At 50.6% G+C, this 15,731-nt stretch overlaps 1 protein-coding gene across 1 annotated transcript; it reads right to left on the bottom strand.

Annotated features, from left to right (window-relative positions):
• Positions 1–1,503: 1,503 nt before the first annotated feature.
• LAMTOR1 (late endosomal/lysosomal adaptor, MAPK and MTOR activator 1) lies at positions 1,504–15,569 on the bottom strand. The gene is made up of 5 exons (XM_081860849.1): positions 15,444–15,569; positions 7,556–7,698; positions 5,333–5,410; positions 4,338–4,464; positions 1,504–2,425 (listed from the first exon to the last, which is right to left on the bottom strand). The coding sequence occupies exons 1-5, from the start codon at positions 15,483–15,485 to the stop codon at positions 2,333–2,335; spliced, it is 483 nt and encodes a 160-aa protein (XP_081716975.1). The 5' UTR covers positions 15,486–15,569; the 3' UTR covers positions 1,504–2,332.
• Positions 15,570–15,731: the final 162 nt, after the last annotated feature.

Below are 15,731 nucleotides of genomic sequence, written 5' to 3'. Positions count from 1 at the left end.
TATCTTCGTTGGCGTTCGCCGGTTTCTTTTCCAATAAAAATGCTTGTCCAAGTGGCACCAGGTGTATCAGCCCTCCAGTTCTGCTGTTTACTTAAAGAGAGTACTCAGATCCCAGCACCCACCTCCTTCCAGAGCTTGGAGGGCCCACGTTCCCCAACTCCACCCCACACGGCAGCTCCTGTTTCCTCTCGCTCCCTTAACGAAGGAAACTAGGAAAAGGCTGCTGGATCAGGCCGGTGGCCCATCTAGTCCAGCATCCTCCCCCACCCCCTTTTCATTAAATCTTTATTAATTTGAATTAAAAAATATCAAAACGCCGCGTTGCCCCAATTTTTTCCTCCAACAACCACTCCTTTTCGGAAAGCCCATGGAGCGCACCAGTCTCGGGAAGCGGGAAAAACCGGAAGCCCAGCATCCTCTTTTCACAGGGGCAACCAGGTGCCCCAGTGGGATATACAGTAGCAGGATCCGAGCACAAGAGCAACTCTCCCCTCCTGAGGTTTCCAGCAACTGGGATTCAGAAGCACTTCTGCCTCCAACTGGGGAGGCAGAAGAAAGCCATCCTGGCTAACAGCCACCTCCTCCTCCATGAATTTCTCTAGTCTTTTAGGGTAAAGGTAAAGGGACCCCTGACCATTAGGTCCAGTCGTGGCCAACTCTGAGGTTGCGGCGCTCATCTCGCTTTACTGGCCGAGGGAGCCGGTGTACAGCTTCCGGGTCATGTGGCCAGCATGACTAAGCCGCTTCTGGCGAACCAGAGCAGCGCACGGAAATGCTGTTTACCTTCCCGCCGGAATGGTACCTATTTATCTGCTTGCACTTTGACGTGCTTTCGAACTGCTAGGTGGGCAGGAGCAGGGACCGAGCAACGGGAGCTCACCCCGTCACGGGGATTCGAACCGCCGACCTTTTCCTAGGCTCTGTGGTTTAGACCACAGTGCCACCCGCGTCTCTCTCTACTCTTTTAAAGCCATCCAAATTGGTAGCTGCCATATCCTCCATTGGATGCCCCATAGCTTAACTACACACTGCGTGAAGGCCTTTTCTTTTGTCTGTCCTAAATCCCCCAACGCTCCGCTTCATTGGATGATTGAGAATTTTGGTGTTCCTCCCTCCCTTTCTCTGTGCCGTGCATCACTTTACAGTGGCACCTCGGGTTACATACACTTCAGGTTACATACGCTTCAGGTTACAGACTCCGCTAACCCAGAAATAGTACCTCGGCTTAAGAACTTTGCTTCAGGATAAGAACAGAAATTGCGCAGCGGCAGAAGGAGGCCCCATTAGCAAAAGTGGTGCTTCAGGTTAAGAGCAATCCTCTGGAACGAATTAAGTATGTAACCAGAGGTACCACTGTATAAGGTTTTATCAAGTTCCCTCTTCCTCGCCTTCTCCTGTTAACGTAAAAGCCCCCGATGCCGCAAAGTTTATTCACGGGGTGGGGGGCGGGGGTCACTCCATCCCCTGGATCGACCGAGTCGCACGACAAAACAACCAGGAGCCTTTTGCGTGGATGATGAACGTACTTATATTTTATCTACTTTAGCAAAAAAAAAAAAAGGAAACCAAAAAATTAAAACGAAACGACAGTCGAGCCACTTAAAAAGAGGGCGGTGATGGGTGAGACACCAAAAAAAGAGGAGCTGCAGGGTGTGTCCCGCTCCCCACCCCCACCCCACCCAAGCTGCTCTTTGCCTTCTTCCCTCCCCTCCTTCCTATCAGGAAGAAGAAGACAAGCCAACGCACCCTTCGTTGGTTCCCCCCCAAATCCTAAAAAGAAGGCCCAGCATTCTGCGGGCAGCAACGGGAAAGTAATGCAGGGAAGGGGGGGGGCAGGCAGCAGCTGCAACGCATCTCAGCCCCCTAACCCCGGAGGCCAGAATTTCAGGGCCTTATTACGGGGGGAAAGGGTAAATAATGAAAGCGAGCACAGCTGTCCCCCCCCCATCGCCAGTGGGCCTCAGGATCCCGTCCCCTGTCCCCTCGATGACCAATAGTGCGGTGCTCACCTCTTTAGAACTGGGCTTAGCATGCAGTGCTCAGGGCCTGCCCCGTCCTCAAACCAATTCATGTACAGGCTGGCACCAATATGCCCCCCCCCCACACACACAAACACACACGGGAGGGGAAAGAAACGTGGGTCCGACCAGCCCCGGGGAGCTGGCAGCCGGCGGAGGCGACTGTCTCTGGGGCGCAAGTGGCAGGAAGTTCAGTGTATCGCTGATCCGTACAAGTCCCACTGCAGTGAAAAGCCGACTGTGGCGAAGGAGAGGAAAGGAAAAGTGGGAGGTTGTTAAAAAACAAGAAGTTGCAGACGTCTGCGGGATCGGCATCAGGGGATCCCAAACTGTACAACCAGTTCTTCTTTCGCATCCACTCGGATCTGGGAGAGAGCACTGAAGGCGTATGCAGCTATCCGGGAGACCTGGGGAGAGACAGGGAGAAGGGAGGGGTGAGCCGTATACAGGGCACTCCAGGAGAAGATTCACGTCACCCAAAAACCAGCATATTCTAAGGGGCAAGATTTGAACTCAGGGCTGGGGGAGGGGGGACCAAGCCTTTTTCAGTTTTAGACAAGGCCCGTATGCAAACTCAAAAGCGCCAGTGATTCAGCTTTTGCCAAAATGGGGACCTCTAGATGTTTCGGAATCCGAACGCCCATCAGCCCCAACCAGCACACAGAGGCCAAAACAACCCGTGGTCCCCTGCGTGGCGAAGGCTGAAATGGATATGGCTGGTGCGCAAGGCCACAGGTGAGGACGCAATGCCTCTGCTGCTATGAGCAGCCTGTTTGCTGCCCAAATGCAAAAATTCCGGGCAAAAGCTGACTCTTCAGAGCTGGGGATGCAACAGTCCTCCACCGCACCCTGCGGCAGCAGACTAGCTCTGGGCAGACCACACAAGCTCACGTTCCTGGCCGGTTTTGGCCCTGCGGAATTTGCCGCCCGAGGCAGCTGCTTCCCTCTGCCTCCTGGAAGGGCCGGCCTTGCCTGCCCCCAATGCCTTCTTTTTTTTAGGGAGGATGATGTCTCATCACACCGTGGTCATGCGACATTTACCCCACCCCTTGCGGCTTCCATGGGGCCGATTCCACCCACCCAAAGTGCTTTGTGAACACGCAGAGCGGCAGAAATGTAAAACGGGGAGGTAGGGCCCAGGTTTTTCTGTTTTTGTTCATATTTTTCTTACACATTTTGTGCTGTTTATATTGTAATTTTACACTGTGATCTCCCCTGAGATCTATGGGTATAGGGCGGTATGCAAATGTAAAAAAATAAGTAAATACAAAAACTGTAAAGGTAAAGGGACCCCTGACAGTTAAGTCCAGTCACGAATGACTCTGGGGTTGCGGCGCTCATCTCGCTTTACTAGCCAAGGGAGCCGACATTTGTCCACAGACAGGTTCTGGGTCATGTGGCCAGCATGACTAAGCTGCTTCTGGTGAAACCAGAGCAGCGCACGGAAACGCCGTTTACCTTCCTGCCGGAGTGGTACCTATTTATCTACTTGCACTTTGATGTGCTTTTGAACTGCTAGGTTGGCAGGAGCAGGGACCGAGCAACGGGAGCTCACCCCGTTGCGGGGATTCGAACCGCCGACCTTCCGATCGGCAAGTCCTAGGCTCTGTGGTTTAACCCACAGCACCATCCGCGTCCCACAAAAACTGTAGAGACTGCTTAATCAGAAAACTTTCTGAAGCAGCATACATAATCGGGCAGGACATGCCGATCTGGGGCGAGAAAGTGGACCTGGATCCACCTGCAGATTCATCCAGCCCAGTGGTCCTCCTGGGCACATCCAGCGACCCACAAAAGCAGAGGAAGGCAGCCAGAACCGTCTCCCATGGCTGCTTCTCAACAACCAGTCCTGAGAGGCACCATGGCAGCAGCTGCTGATAACCACAGAGTGACTCTGGCCAGCTCCCTTTTTAAAAAGAGGATCTAATCTATTGATTAGATACTGAAGGGTGGCGTGCCCCAGCCCTGCAGCTGAGCATTGATGGTGCACATGGCCAGCTCACTCTGCCAGCTTCAAGAGCCAAAGCAGGGCTGGAATTCAGAGTCCCCCCCCCCCACAACAACCCTGTGAGGGAGGTTCAGCTGATGCCCCAAAGGTTGGCCATGGAGGGAGCTTCATTCCTGAGTGGGGATTTGGACCTGTCTTCCATGTCCTAGGCTGACACTCTACCCACTATGCCATGTGAGCTCTCTTTCGGGACGACAGGGTCGCGGTCCAACCCCACCACCTGCAGGGCCACAGGTGTTCTCCAGCCGTGCTTCAGGGGGACGGCAGAAGTGGGCGTCAGAGCCTCGAGGCCCTGGGGGGAGCGTACCCACCTGCTGCAAGTCTGCGAAGGGAACGGGGTCGCTGGCAAGCACTTGATGGGGCTGCGTGGTGAGCGATGGGAGCGTCGAGAGCTTCTTCCAGTGCATCAGGTTGCTGCTCAACATGGCCAGCCTGGTGCTGGAAGGAAAGGAAGGAGAAGAAAAGGGAGTGGTGTGTGTGAGAGAGAGAGACCGACCAGCAGGGAGCAAAAAGAAGGAAGTGGGCATCTAGACTTTGCTCTAAGGTGTGGGATGACGACGGGGTCTGTGGTCCACCTGTGGTCCAGGTCATTTGATGTTTGTAAAACATAAAGCTGCATCTAGTACAGCGTATTGCAATTGTTATAAAAGGCAAAAATAAAGAAAAGATCACTAAATGGTCCACCGAGATGCTCAGAATTTTTCAGTGGTCCAGTCTGGGGAGTTCGGGAACTGCTGCCCTAAGACCAATCTGGGCATAGCTGTCAACATTTCCCTTTTTTAAGGGAAATTCCCTTATTCCAAATAGGATTCCTTGCAAGAAAAGGGAAAAGTTGACAGCTATGGATCTGGGTGTTTTCCAGCAGACACTTCTGGCCCCTAAAATAACAGCAAAATTATTCCCTCGCCACTCCACCCCACCCCCCGACTAAATTATCCAGCTCAAACAAATAAACGGTGGGATAGTCAGGAATGGATCAGTTCAGCGACTCAAAGCAAGTCCATAGACTCTGATCTGCCCACCCCAGCTCTAAAGGGAGAACATTATTTCCATTTCTAGGTGAAGCAGGGCCAGGCCTGTGAAGCATCTCAGTCCCCGACCAGTATGGAGTCCCACAGCAGAGCAATTCTCAGTTGCCTGGTACCTAATTCGTGTGTTTAGCAGCCCACCTCTTAAGTTTAGGGTCCCGACAATTGGCAGGTGAAGGGCAAAGAAGCAGGTGGGGAGGAAATTGGGGGGGGGGGGATTTCCGGGACAGAAGCAGGACAGAGTTGCTCTGGGCTCTCCGGGGTGTGTGGGAACCTACCTGTACTGCCTGGCTCTATCCATGTACTCGTGCTGCTCCATGCCTTGCTGATCTGCGGCCGAAACGTCAATGATGTTGCTGCAAGAAAGCCAGGGCAGAGATCAGAGACCCTGACCCACCCGCTGCAGGTTCTCAGAGGGGAAGCGGATGCACTGGACTGGTGTGTTTTTTAATAGCTCATTTAACGATCATCTCGTGGGTAGCAAATCCAACCCAAACGCCAATTCATCCAACACTGGTTTCGGTTATAAAGGTTTTTGACCCGCTGTTTATACGTCTGACCTTGGAATACTGCTGTATTGCCTCTTTTGTAAATTTCTCTCTCTCTCTCTCTAATCTCCTTATCTTATACCTCACCATGCACAATTGTTTTCTCTCTCTCTTTTCCTTTGAATTGTTTTTTAAAGACCTTTCAACTTGTTTTATCGTTGATGTGCTTGCCACCCTTGAGAGGAAGGGGGGTGTCAGATGCTGCTGCTGGTTGCTCGTGAGTAACCAGTCAAGACTCCAACCTGTCTTTTACAGGTTTTATTGTACAAAACTATTTACAGTGCAGATCTACAAAGTTCATCTCCATCTTAGTCACTTGCAGATTCCGAGAGTGGCCCCTTCCGGTCCCCCCCCCCCAGAATAAGAACTTAGACACCCCAAATCTCCGCCTCCCCTCCTTCAGTTTCACCCCTCTGCGTAAGCTGGGCGACGGAAACGGCATGACTGCCTCCTGGCCAGCCGGGCTAAGTTAGGGGCTTGGGCTCTCAGTAGCGTCCTTGAGCCCTCCCCTCGCTTGGCTCCCCCCTTCCCCCTCTGCTCCACTGAAGGCATGGCTTTCCCCACCGCTTGAGGAGACTCTCTGTATCGCGGCGCCGGAGGCTCTCTGTATCTCCCTGGCTCCCTCACCTGTTCCAATGGCAGCTCCCTGACAGGTGGGATATAAATTTAATAAAAGTAAATATCCTGCGCATACCCACCCTCCCAGCAGCTGACGGAGACCTGAGAATGGACCCTCTGTCAGCATGCCAAGCACGGATAGGCAGCTTCTGCACTGTACTTTTTATTCCGATTTTTCTTTTTATTTTTCTTTTTTAAATAATATTTATTAAAGTTTTAAATGTTACAAGAAGAAAAAGACATAATTCCAAGTTAAACAAAAACATAACAACACATCACAGTAAAAAAAGAAGAGAATAGAAATAATAATAATAATAATTTTTAAAAAAACAGAAAAACAGAAAAATAGAAACAATTAAAAAACACAACGAACCTTCCCATAACTTATCTTTCATTTACTTGTTTCCTTGACCTCCTCGCACCTCCCTTTTTTTGTATTCTAGTTCGGTTAGCTTTTTCATCAAATCCTTTCCATCTTTCCCAATTTTTATCCTATAAATTATCTTAATATAATGTAACTTTACCTTTCCTCCTTTCATCCATTAACAATCTATTTTTACTTAATCCTTTATAATATTTCCGCTAAAGCCACATAACTTCATTCCAGCCTCCCTCTAACATTCCTTAATTTTACAATGTTTCTGTAAATAAACTTTAAATTTCTTCCAATCTTCTTCCACCGACTCTTCTCCCTTTTTTATTCCGATTTTTTGGGTGTTGCGAACTTTAGCTGTCGCTGGCCCAGAATCTTAATTGCCCAGCCTTGGGAAGACCCGCTCCCTGAAGGAGAAATTAACCCAAACTATCTGAGAGGTCACAGGGTCCCCCCTTCCTTGGAGGTTTCCCTTAGAATGTGTGAGACCAGCATAGCCTGTACCCCCCAGAGGCCAACCGGGCGCCCCACTGGAAGACCACAGGCATGCCAGGAGGGGCACAGCCCTTTCCCCTGCTTGCCTCCCAATCCTTGGTCCTCTGAGCACGCACCCTCAGAGCTCTGCAAAAGGTGGTTCAGGAGGCTCCTCCGCCAGAGATACAAGAGGCCAGCTCTTGCCAAACTGGAGCTGCCCAGACGTTTTGAACTACAACTCCCAGCATCCCCAACACCACGTAGGAACCTGGGGTTGATGGGAACTGTAGTCAAAAACGTCGCCCGGGTGGGGAAGGCTGCTTTTGGTGCAGTACAGCCTGTTTTGGTCCTAGTCGTTCTGTTCCTGCATCGCAGGGGGGTTGGCTTAAATGGCCCTTTGGGTTCTTTCCAACTCTGCAATCCTATGTTTTTATGAATCTGTTTTGACTTTTCACCTCCTCGTTGAAGAAAAAACACACTCAACTCACATGGCTGTCTTGGCGAGGATCGATGACAGCAGAGCCTGCTCGTCCGTCCGGGCTGAAGGCAGGTTGTGGCAGTTGTGCTCGGCTCCATTTAAGGGCTTGGGTGGGCTGGAGGGAGTGGGCAGCAGGGGCTTAGACTCATCGCCCTAAGGTGGGGAAAGCAAGGAGGAAAAGAAAGACAGAGGTCAGAATTTGCAGAGGACCCAGCAGCCACTGGCAGGCAAGGGAAGGGTCCCAATCCAGTGTTCACTTGCTGCAGATTGCGTGCACACAGGAGTTAGAACACAGGAGTTAGAACGGCTCAATGTTCAACCCTGGTTCAGACATTCTGGGCGGGGGATGACGACAAATGCACAATGGAATAGGGTATGCACCCCTCCTCTCAGCACACAGACAGCCCGCTGCTGGAGCCAGACCACTGTGCAAACTGCCTAGCACATCATCTTGCCTGACAAAGCCCCCAACAGGCCCCTGTCCCCTCTATAGGAGCTGCTAGTTGAGAGAACCAGGCAGCCTAGCAGTTCCTCTGAACACAGAATGTGCTTCAGACTTCCGTGCCTAAGTCTTCCTCTCTCCCTTCGCCGAATTCAGTGCTTCTTCCCCAGGAGCAGAGGCTGCTTGTAAGAGGGGTGGGCAGTGGGCAGGTGAGAAATGAGTCAGGGACATGCGCAAGTAGCTAAGTGTGAAGCAGTAAAAATGAAAGTGCAACCATGTGAGCAGAATACTCCACAAGTCTTGGGATCTTTGTGTAACGATTGTGCAAGTCAGTTGCATATCTGTGCAACTCAGAACTTGAGGCAAGCGCTGAAGGCTCTTCAGGACTGGCAACCTCTTCCCAATCCCACCAGGTCCCAACAACTGCACTAGCACTTTGGGTTCCAACAACTGCACTAACACTTAACTGCACAGAATAGGCACCTGAATGTAGAAGCAAATCCAAAGGGGGTGGGTGGGGGTGGAAATAGTAACTGGAATCTGTAAGTCCTTGGTGAGACCTTGAAGTGCTTGCCAATCAAGTAGTAAGAGTTCACTGGTTCCAGGCCCTTCTTCCCAGTTCTAAATATTAAGATTATACCACCAAGAAAGAGTCTGTAAAAAAATATGATTTAAATCAAGTCTTACTGACTAGTGATTTAAATCAAATCCACCTTGGCTGCAGATCCCCTCCCTTGCCTGCACTGGCTCAGCTAGAAAAGCGACAGAATTCTGGGCTGAGGAGCAACTAGCGGCTGGTTTCCTGAGCCTCTCCCCGCTGGTGTTGCTCTGGACACCCCTTGCCCACCCACCCCAAATTGGATAGTTCCATGTAAATGCCTACAGTGAATGAACAGCGAATGTGGCTTTCACCCATTGCAGTGCTAAAAAGCAATGCGTTGGACAACAAACAGCTAATCTGTTTTTTGTTGTTCTGGAGCAAGAGTCCATGTGATCATGAAGGATCCTGGCAATACTATGACTTTACTGAATTGTATCGTTTTGTTGTTTTCATTTGAATTTGTTGTTGTTGTTGTTTGCCTTATACGCTACTGTCTTTGGCATTAAAATGATAGCAATGTGTGTTGTTTTTTAATGCCACTGCAATCATTGTGAGCCACTTTGAGCTCGACATCTGTTGCTGGGAAAGCAGGATACAAATATTAAATCAACTCGGCTCAGCATAACAAGTTCCTCCTGCTCACAAGTAGCCCAACAAGCACAGGTCACCTTTGGCCCTGACTGGGTAGCAACCCTTCACGAGGGGACCACATTTCTGAGCATCCTTCTGGAAAAGGAGGCTGACGTACCATGACACCTTTTCTCCAACCTGGTGTCCTCTCCTCCTTGGCTTTCAACCCCCTGGGCAGGTCCCAAATCTTTTTATTTATTTATAATTTTTATTAACTGGCCAATCAAATCAAATTAAATCACATCACATCACATAAATTCCGAATTACAAAGCCGAATTTTAAATTTTGTTGGGGGGACCCATATTTCAAGATCCGAAGGGGGATTCTGATCATCTTCTTGCTACTGCGTTAACGTCCAAATCAGTCCAAATCAATCCAAAGAGAGTTCATAATTCTATCCAGTCTTATCTTGCTGTTTCCACATCACATCTTGTTCATATATTTTCTCTTTTTTCTTTATGATCTCTTCTGATAGTCTCCTTAAACCGATAAACACCAATAATAATCCTGTGTGAATTTTCCGTTCTTCCACTCCTCAAATCGAGATGGTTTCCATATATCATCGCCTTCATAGATAACATCGCTCTTTCCATCATTAATCTCGCAAAACTGTCGCTCTTAAGTCCCACTGAGGAGTTTCACCCACAATATAAAAACAGCTCTATTTCTCCTCTCAGACTTAAGTCCTCCGACAGAACTTCCCAATATGGCGACGGCATTTTTAACTGCGTCATTCCAAAGCTCTTATACATTCCACGCTCTTCTTAAAACATGCTTTGGTTCAAAAGTTTATCTCCACACAGCCTTAAATGCACAGCTTAAGTCCTTAAAACGACAATTCTGACTCGTGAGGGGAGGGGATTCTTGTTTAATCACATAAGGAAAGAAAGGAAAGTTTTTTCCCCTCCCCCATCAGTCATTTGCCATACCGTATCTTGGCGTATATTCTCATGTTTTATTCTTGACTTGTTTTATCAGAGATCTCTTCTGTTAGCAGTCTTTACTCCCCCTCCTTCCTTGAGATATGTGCATTCCTTCATCCAAATTGTTTCTTTTGAAGTTCTTGCAGCTAGTGACGCGGATCAGGGACGGCGTCCAGGAGTGCCGGAATCCCACAGGAGGGCTTTGTGCCTAGTGCCCCCATCCCCACAAATTCGGGGGTGGTATAGGGCACAGCAGGCAAGGGCAGTCCCCCCCCCACCATCCTGGGGTGGTAGGGAGGCTAATTACTCCCATCATTGCCTCCAAATTACCTCGTGTGGATCGGAGAGATGTTATTGTCAGCCATCTTCCGATGCGTCCCCTAGTGGCCCCCCCGGGCAGGTCCCAAATCACTCCAAAGGGCCACTCGGCTTCCAGCAAGTACTCGCCTCTCATTCATACAGCCAGACAGACCCACCGGGCCTCTCTCAGGAATGCTCAGAGCACAAACTCTGGCAAGGCAGTTCCCTGAAGCTCCTGAAACCTGAGCCCTCCAAGGTGTTGCTCCCACTACCACTGCTGTCCTCATAATTGGAAACAGACCAAGACCTTGTTCCCTCCTGATGGCAGCCAACTTCAGCTGCCTGGCTTGCTACCCACAACAGTGTGAGGAAGAGCAACCAATCTTTGTCCCCAGCCCCAGAAAAGGCAGTCCCATGTCTCTGGGCAAACTCCTTGGGGGCACCTGGGCCCAGGGCTTTTATTTCAGACGGAACTCACCACAACTCAGTTCCAGCCCTTCTCAGGTGGGTGCTGTTGCCATTATCATAGGAGGGAGGCGTTCATGGTGAGTTAAAAGGTAAAGGGACCCCTGACCGTTAAGTCCAGTCGCAGAAGACTCTGGGGTTGCGGCGCTCATCTCGCTTTACTGGCCAAGGGAGCCGGTGTTTGTCCGCAGACAGCTTCCGGGTCATGTGGCCAGCAGGACTAAACCGCTTCTGGTGAACCAGAGCAGCGCACTGAAACGCCGTTTACCTTCCCGCCAGAGCGGTACCTATTTATCTACTTGCACTTTGACGTGCTTTCGAACTGCTAGGGGGGCAGGAGCTGGGACCGAACAACGGAAGCTCACCCCGTCGCAGGGATTCGAACTGCCGACCTTCTGATCGGCAAGCCCTAGGACCTGTGGTTTAGACCACAGTGCCTTGGTGAGTTATGTCACCTCTTTCTCTAGAAAAATAGCACTGCCGTGGCCCAACCTCTTATGGGCACTGTGTGGGCACGTGGAGCCCGAGTGGTCCGGCACAAGCTTACTCAACCCTCAGCCACATCTCTGCATTTGAAAGGAAGCAGAGGGAAAGACAGATCTGTGCATATCTGGGATACAGAGCCTGAGCACATAGATAGATAAACCTAATACTGAGGGCATGAGGTAGAGGGCTCCCCCTTCCCCACTCCTCTTGCCTGACAACAGAGCTCACTTGGCTGCACCAAGCATGCAATAGTACCCGAGCAAGACTACAGAAGGAAAACAATTCCCCCCTCTAGCTACTGCTTGCAGAGTTCCCACTCCAGGCCTCAGAGACATCCACGCCTGTTGCGCAATGGGCAAACGCTCTCCCTGCCTGTGAAGGGGATTCCACCAGAACCTCTGAGTCACCTTCCCGGCTGCTGAGTGCTTCTGGTCCTTCTGGCCCTTCCCAAGCAAAGGGCTCTCTGTTCCATGGCAACGCCTGACAAGAGCTCCCTCAAAAGTCTTAACTGCTCCCCAATGCCCATGAAGCCTATATGGGACTCAGCCATGTCAAAGTGGGAAAGGAGTCCCATGAAGTGCGACCACCAGGGCAGACGGCTGTGCTAGTCCTAAACAAAACCAAGGCAGCCTTGCAGGACCCACGCCAAGTGTGACTTCCAAGAGTGCCCTGCAACAGTCGAACAAAATCTTGAAGTGCAACAAGGACCCTCCCCAGCGCCAAGTTCCTTCGTGTTTTAAGAGGTGCCTCGCGAGCCCCGGACAGGCTGGAAAGGCAAAAGTAAAAGGAAGCTACACAGAATCTACGCAAGAGAACTTTCTGTTCTTTCTTTCAGAGTTTGAACCAAAGAGGGCTGGAGAACATACGAGGAAGATCTGTTTTGAAAAGTTCTGCTTTCTTTCTCGGCCACAATGCTAAGAAGTGAACTTTTTGTCTTGCCAGAAGGGGTGAAGGATGGACAAAGTGATACATTTTCACTTCAGTTCCTTTAATGCAAAAACGTGCAGAATTCCCGGCATCAAGAGGGTTCCCCTGACTCCCAAGTCTTCATGCCTCCCGAAGGTACCTCGGGTTAAGTACTTAATTCGTTCCGGAGGTCTGTTCTTAACCTGAAACTGTTCTTAACCTGAAGCACCACTTTAGCTAATGGGGCCTCCCGCTGCTGCCGCGCCTCCGGAGCACAATTTCTGTTCTCATCCTGAAGCAGAGTTCTTAACCTGAAGCACTATATCTGGGTTAGCGAGGTCTGTAACCTGAAGCGAATGTAACCTGAGGTACCACTGTATTTTGATTATGTATTTTGTGGCTTTATATTTTGATTTTATTCTGTGAACTGTCCTGAGACCTCCAGGTATAGGGCAGTATATAAATAATAATAATAATAATAATAATAATAATAATAATAATAATAATAATAATGTCAGACCAGTGGCCAAAGTAAAAAGTCACCTCAGGAGAAACGAACATGGGTGGCTGAAGGGGCCCCTTCTCCCTTTCAGGCTGTGCATGCTCCACCCACAGCACACAAACACAGAGAGCATTAAACAGTAAGGGCCAATGGAAACTGACGTGCCAGTGTGCCAGAGGTAAACACAATGATTCCAGGAAAGGGCTGACATGATCCACTCTTCCCTTCACTGTGATAAGATCGGCAGAGAAAGTAAACAAAAAGAAGAAGTATCCCACTTCTAACTATTGTACTGTGGGTGCAACCTTGAAGGCAGCATAAAGGTATTTTAAATGAAAAAATAAACCATGTTGTTAGGAGGCTAGCAATGCTAGCTGGTTGAAAGGCTAGTACAAATGCTTGGATAATCGCTATCTCTCTCTATCTCTCACACACACAGATTATTCCCCCACCCTCTGACGGCTCTGGTGACAGTTTCACAGGTGCCCTTCAAGATGACAGCAATAGAGGCCACCAAGAATAGCAGCAGGAGAGATAGAAAGTGAGTAGGCTGACAGCCCAGAACAGCTGATCTGGCTGGGCTTGCCAAGTAACAGAGATCTGTGAGTTCAGGCCAAGGCATTTCTGCACTCTCCCCCCCCCAACTGCCCAAATACACACAACCTGGCCAAGGCATGAGCAACAAAAGATGCAACCTCAGATCTGAAGGGAAGAGGATATTTCTGAAGACCTCTCTATCTTGGTCATGTGAGAAGCAAGTTCTGTGCAGAATCTACTACAAATAGAAAGAGGATTCTCTCCTATGCTTCAACAAAAACCAAAAACAAACCAAGCCTAGGTGCCTAGCAATACATCAGCTGTTTTATATTAGTAATTCTGCTTACTGATTATGGTTATTATTCTGGCCTTATACAATGTGCTATATGCCAGCCACTAACAAGGGCACCTGCGAAGAGCCTCCAGGCAACCAGAGTTTTGTTTCATTCAGGCTGCACATCGCAGGGTAAACTGACATTCAGGTAAAACACATCAGAGTAATTTCCAATGCCGCTTCATGGCCCGGACTTCTCCTCACAACTCCACCTTGGCTGCTTGGAATGCAAAATATTTTCCTAGGCCTGCCTGGGCTCCCTTTCCCTGCCTTACTTACCAAGCCTGCACGTTTGAGAGCAGTGAGAATGTAACAGATCTTGCATTTCATTACAGGGAAGTCATATGACTTGAATTTGGGAAGTTGTGCTTTAGGCAAAGGGGAAGGCTGAACACTGGGGCTCAAAGAGGTACCCTGTTGCTTCACATGCTGCAGGAGCCAAAACACACCACACCAGAGAGGCAAGCTAGAAAGAAGCAAAACAGGCTTCCTTGGGCCACACCCATCTGGGCTGCAGGTTGCCTCACCTGCAATGTGGGAGCAGACCCAACTGAAGGCTTTGCCAGAAACCAAGAAAGGCAACGAGAACTGAACAACGGTAGCGTTTCCCCCCCAAAGATAAATTTCTTAAACTCTTAAGCAACAGGTACTAGGGACATATAGCACCACAGACCGTGCTACGTGAGATCAGGAGACTGAAGAAGACAAGAGAGAGCCTTGCCTGCAAGTTGCACATGTCTTCTCCTTACTAAGGCATGACAATGTGAAGGAACAAAGTTTCACAAATGACAATAAGAGAACGGGGCGCAGGAAAGAGCAACAGGCGGAGAAACCACAGTGACAAAGGAGGCGGAGGAAGACTCAGGATGCGAAAGATGGAGGCCAGCATTGCTTAAGCCGCAACTGGCCAGTAGTGTAGGCAGGGAAGCAGAGGGCGATTCCTTCCCACGCCTCCCCAAGCCCGATTTCCTCGGCTTCCTTCTTGCTCCCCAGCAATGCATTTCTGGGCACATGCTCAGAGCCCACCAAGCGCCCTCTCCAGCCCCCCGCCCCGAGGCGTAGGCATGGCAGGGGGTCTCCCCCAGGGGTGGCTACTTGGACACAATATTTGGGGGGGGGAGGGCTAGGCCCCACCCCGCAGAATTGGTCACATGCACACCATCTGAAGGGCCATGCCCGTCGCCAGGGGGAGGGCAAAGCTTGAACTGGGGGGGGGGGCAAAGGGACCTGGCCCCTGGGAGTTGGCACTGAGGGTCTCCACGCGCACCATGCCTGGGAGGGAAGCGCCTCCTCTTTTTCTTTTTAAGCTTTTTTTATTAAAACAAAACATATTATCCAGAAACATGTCATCCTTATTTTTCCCCTCCCTCCCTCCCCCACCCCCCCAACTTCCCTCAGTACCAGTCTTTTATTTCTCAAAGAATGCTGTATTCTGCATGTTGCGCAGTTGTACAGATCCTCAAACTATTTCGCTGATTATTATCCATAAAGAAGTTTGTGGCTGTTTATTCCAAGCCAGCCAAGGAGTCCAGTTCGCTCTGTTGCGCCTTCAAATACTCGGGTAAGGGCTTCCCAAGTGGTCCTTGTCCCGTAGCTTGTATGTCAGCGCCCCCTCGAACGGGTCAGGGGGACCTTAGAGCCCCCTCACCCGCCCCCTCTTCTCCCCGGCCCCAGGGGCCACCCCAGCCTCAGACCCGCCTGCCCAGCCGAGAGGCGGGGAGCGTGGCCAGGAGAGGCCGGACCGCGGAAGAGGCCTCCCCTCCCCTCTCACCTGGTCCGAGGCCTCGTTCTCGCTGCTGTAGCAACACCCCATGGCGGCGTCCGGAGAGCGGCCTGGCCTGGCGGGTCACATGCGGCGTCGGCGACCCCCGCCCGCCTGGCGCTGCCGCTCTCTCGTGCTTCTTCCCCTCCCTGCCCTTCTTCCGGCCACGTGACGCTCGCCCTACGGGGGGAGGAAAGGTGTTTTGTCACGTGACCGCGCGGCTACAACATCCGGGGCAGGCGAAGGCCGGGCGGGGGAGGAGGGAGGCGAGCTCACGTGATGCGGAACAGGAGGAAT

Source organism: Podarcis erhardii, assembly GCF_964252035.2.
Source record: "Podarcis erhardii genome assembly, chromosome: 4".
Taxonomy (NCBI): Eukaryota; Metazoa; Chordata; class Lepidosauria; order Squamata; family Lacertidae; genus Podarcis; species Podarcis erhardii.
This window is presented reverse-complemented; position numbering and strand designations above follow the sequence as displayed.

What these genes read in the sequence shown, in the direction of transcription:
- LAMTOR1 (XM_081860849.1), bottom strand. Translation starts at nt 15,485, where the DNA reads ATGGGGTGTTGCTACAGCAGCGAGAACGAGGCCTCGGACCAG. An exon ending in ATCCTCGCCAAGACAGCCAT is followed by an intron (nt 5,411 to 7,555) that starts GTGAGTTGAGTG and finishes GCTTTCTTGCAG; the next exon opens with CAACATCATTGACGTTTCGG. An exon ending in CCTTCGCAGACTTGCAGCAG is followed by an intron (nt 2,426 to 4,337) that starts GTGGGTACGCTC and finishes GTCTCTCCCCAG; the next exon opens with GTCTCCCGGATAGCTGCATA.